This window comes from Trichinella spiralis (genome assembly GCF_000181795.1).
Source record: "Trichinella spiralis strain ISS 195 chromosome Unknown Scfld4912, whole genome shotgun sequence".
NCBI classification, from domain to species: domain Eukaryota; kingdom Metazoa; phylum Nematoda; class Enoplea; order Trichinellida; family Trichinellidae; genus Trichinella; species Trichinella spiralis.
In genome coordinates this window covers 1-2,486 of record NW_003531851.1, presented here as the reverse complement: position 1 = coordinate 2,486, position 2,486 = coordinate 1, and the positions used below count along the sequence as shown (strand labels likewise).

Genomic DNA, 2,486 nt, shown 5'->3' with positions numbered 1-2,486 from the left:
TCATACCGTTCCATCTATTACCACAACGCACAATTAAATGGAAATTATCATATACACGCGATCCAATTGGAATAAAAACAAAAAATCATTTTTTAATGCTAGCAATTTCAGATACATAATGTTTCTTCACTAGCGTTGAAAGTGATGAATTGAAAACAACGAATGCATTTATACATTTTTTCAACATTTAGCCATAGCATAAGTTTATTTTTGTGTATCGTGATTTGTTTATAGAAAATTACAAAAAACGCTTATTTCACAAGAGTATTTTCATTGTATGGTTAAAATTTTTTTGAAATTCATATTTTATATTTACTAAAACAAATGATAGAACAAAAAAATAACAACTTTAACAAATATGCTTTTCTCAAAATTACATTTGCCAAAAAATATTCACCACAATTATAAGACAACAATATGGTACATCAGTAGTACCAAGAGGTCATAAATTATCATAAAAACTTACGCATGTGTAGAAAGATGTTGTGATTAAAGTAATTTTTCTTTGAGCACATGATGCAATTGATCACAATGTTTTTGTGGAAACAAACAAAAAATAAATAATAAACGTTATGATATGATAAATTAATTGGCTGATTGATGGCTTTATAGAGTTTGTCATTTATTGCAAAGAAAAAAAGAAATAGAAAAAAGAAACAATTTTAAAATGAAGGGGAATATTATATTTTTTATATCATAATTTTCGTTTTTTTCTATTTTGAATATAATGATGCAAGGGAATCAGATAGCTGATTAATCCGGATATAAATATTAAAGATCCCGCAAAGAAGAATGAAAATTTATACGATCCGGTGATGTCAAATATTGCTCCTAAAGAATAAGAGAAAGCAAAAAATAGATGATTTTGAAAAATTTTGAAATTTCAAAAAAAACTAAAAATAAATGCTCACCGCCCAATGGACTGCCGACCATTGCTGAAATTCCGCGAGCCAGGGTCAATAGTCCGAAAGAATTTGTCAAATTTTCCAAACCGAGTTCTTCAACCAGAATCACTGCACTGAGGGAGATGTACGGTGCTGTAATGAAGAAATTTCCATAAATCAACATAAATTTCCAATATCACTTACTGTTGAATAATAATAATAATAATAACATCTACTTGTCAAACAATATTATTATATTGCAAAATTAGAAAATACCTATAAAAAATCCAAATAATGTTGAGTAGAGAATCAACAGTTCGTACGTTGTGAATACCACGCAGAGGCAAGTGAGCAAACCACAGAGAAGCAAAGCAATGTTGTTTATGGTCAAAGCTGTAACCCAGTGTTGATCGGATACCCAGCCGAAAATAACCCTACCGATGGTGTTTGTAATTCCAATCACAGACAACAACAGTGAACTTTGTTCTTTGGTATTTCCAAGCGAGTCCGAATAGCTGGCCAAGAAAACAAACGGCACGTAGAAGCCAAGCATGCCAACAATGTTGGCAATGGACAAGATGAGCATGGAGGGATGTTTGAGCAGATGGTAATCAATCATGCTGAGCAAGACGCGAGATATGGTCCTCGGGATGTGGTGCAATTTGCGTTTGCTCTTCTTCTTCTTCTTCTTCTTATTCTTCATCCGGTTGGGCAACAAATCCGTATCGACGAGTTCCTCGATCACAGCTTCCAACTTGGATGTTCCGGTCACTTTCCGTTCCTTGGATTGACTGCTAATCGTACGTAGAAGAGGAGGTAAATTGGCCACCGAGCCGGGATAGAAGACATCCGGCCGATCGAATGGACTGTCCAGACTGTTGTCACTTGCAGAATTGTAAATCAAATAAGCAGAAATGCACCGCAGTGTTGTCGGCTGGGCCTGCTTCTTGTCGGATATGTGCTGAAATGACAGTGTTTTCCTCATTTTGAACGCATCCACCAGAGGAACCACATTTTCATCAGTTGAAGTCCACTTTTTGTTTTTCTTGCTATTTTTTGCTTCTTAAAACATATTTTCCATTTTTAAATAATTTTGTAATAAAAAAGGAGAAAATTAATAACAACAACAAACAAATATGCTACTGTTTTGTTCTTCTTCTTCTTCTTCATTTTTGCATTCATTTGCTTCTTCTGGTGGATGAATTTCAATGCTTGGAAGAATTTTCAAAGCTGAAAATAATTAATTTTAATTAACCACAAAAAATTTAAAAACAAAAAACGTGATTCACGTGATTTTTCATTTTCAATATTGTGTTGCTGCTGTTCAATTGTGGAATGGTTCCCCTGTTTTGCACCCCTCGGAGCAGGCAATGGCCAGAGCAGTGCACCGCAGACGGCACAGTTGGCTATGAAGCCTGCCAAAATCCAAAGTACCCCTTGCCAGCCGAAATGGTCGATCAATGCAACGGTCATTGGTGCAAAAACAAAAGTACCAAAGCCGCTACCGGATACGGCAATCCCTGTAGCCAAGGCACGCTTTTTGTCGAAATAATAACTGACAAACACACAAGCCGGCAAATAGATGAAGCCGAATCCAATACC

At 35.2% G+C, this 2,486-nt stretch overlaps 1 protein-coding gene across 1 annotated transcript; it reads right to left on the bottom strand.

Moving 5' to 3' along the window:
• Positions 1–771: 771 nt before the first annotated feature.
• On the bottom strand, positions 772–2,420 carry Tsp_13151 (conserved hypothetical protein; the record flags this gene model as incomplete). The annotated part of the gene is made up of 5 exons (XM_003367055.1): positions 772–831; positions 895–1,037; positions 1,161–1,946; positions 2,028–2,114; positions 2,165–2,420. Coding segments are annotated over 5 exons (1,332 nt in total), but the record flags the coding sequence as incomplete, so codon positions are not given.
• Between the last annotated feature and the right edge of the window lie 66 nt (positions 2,421–2,486).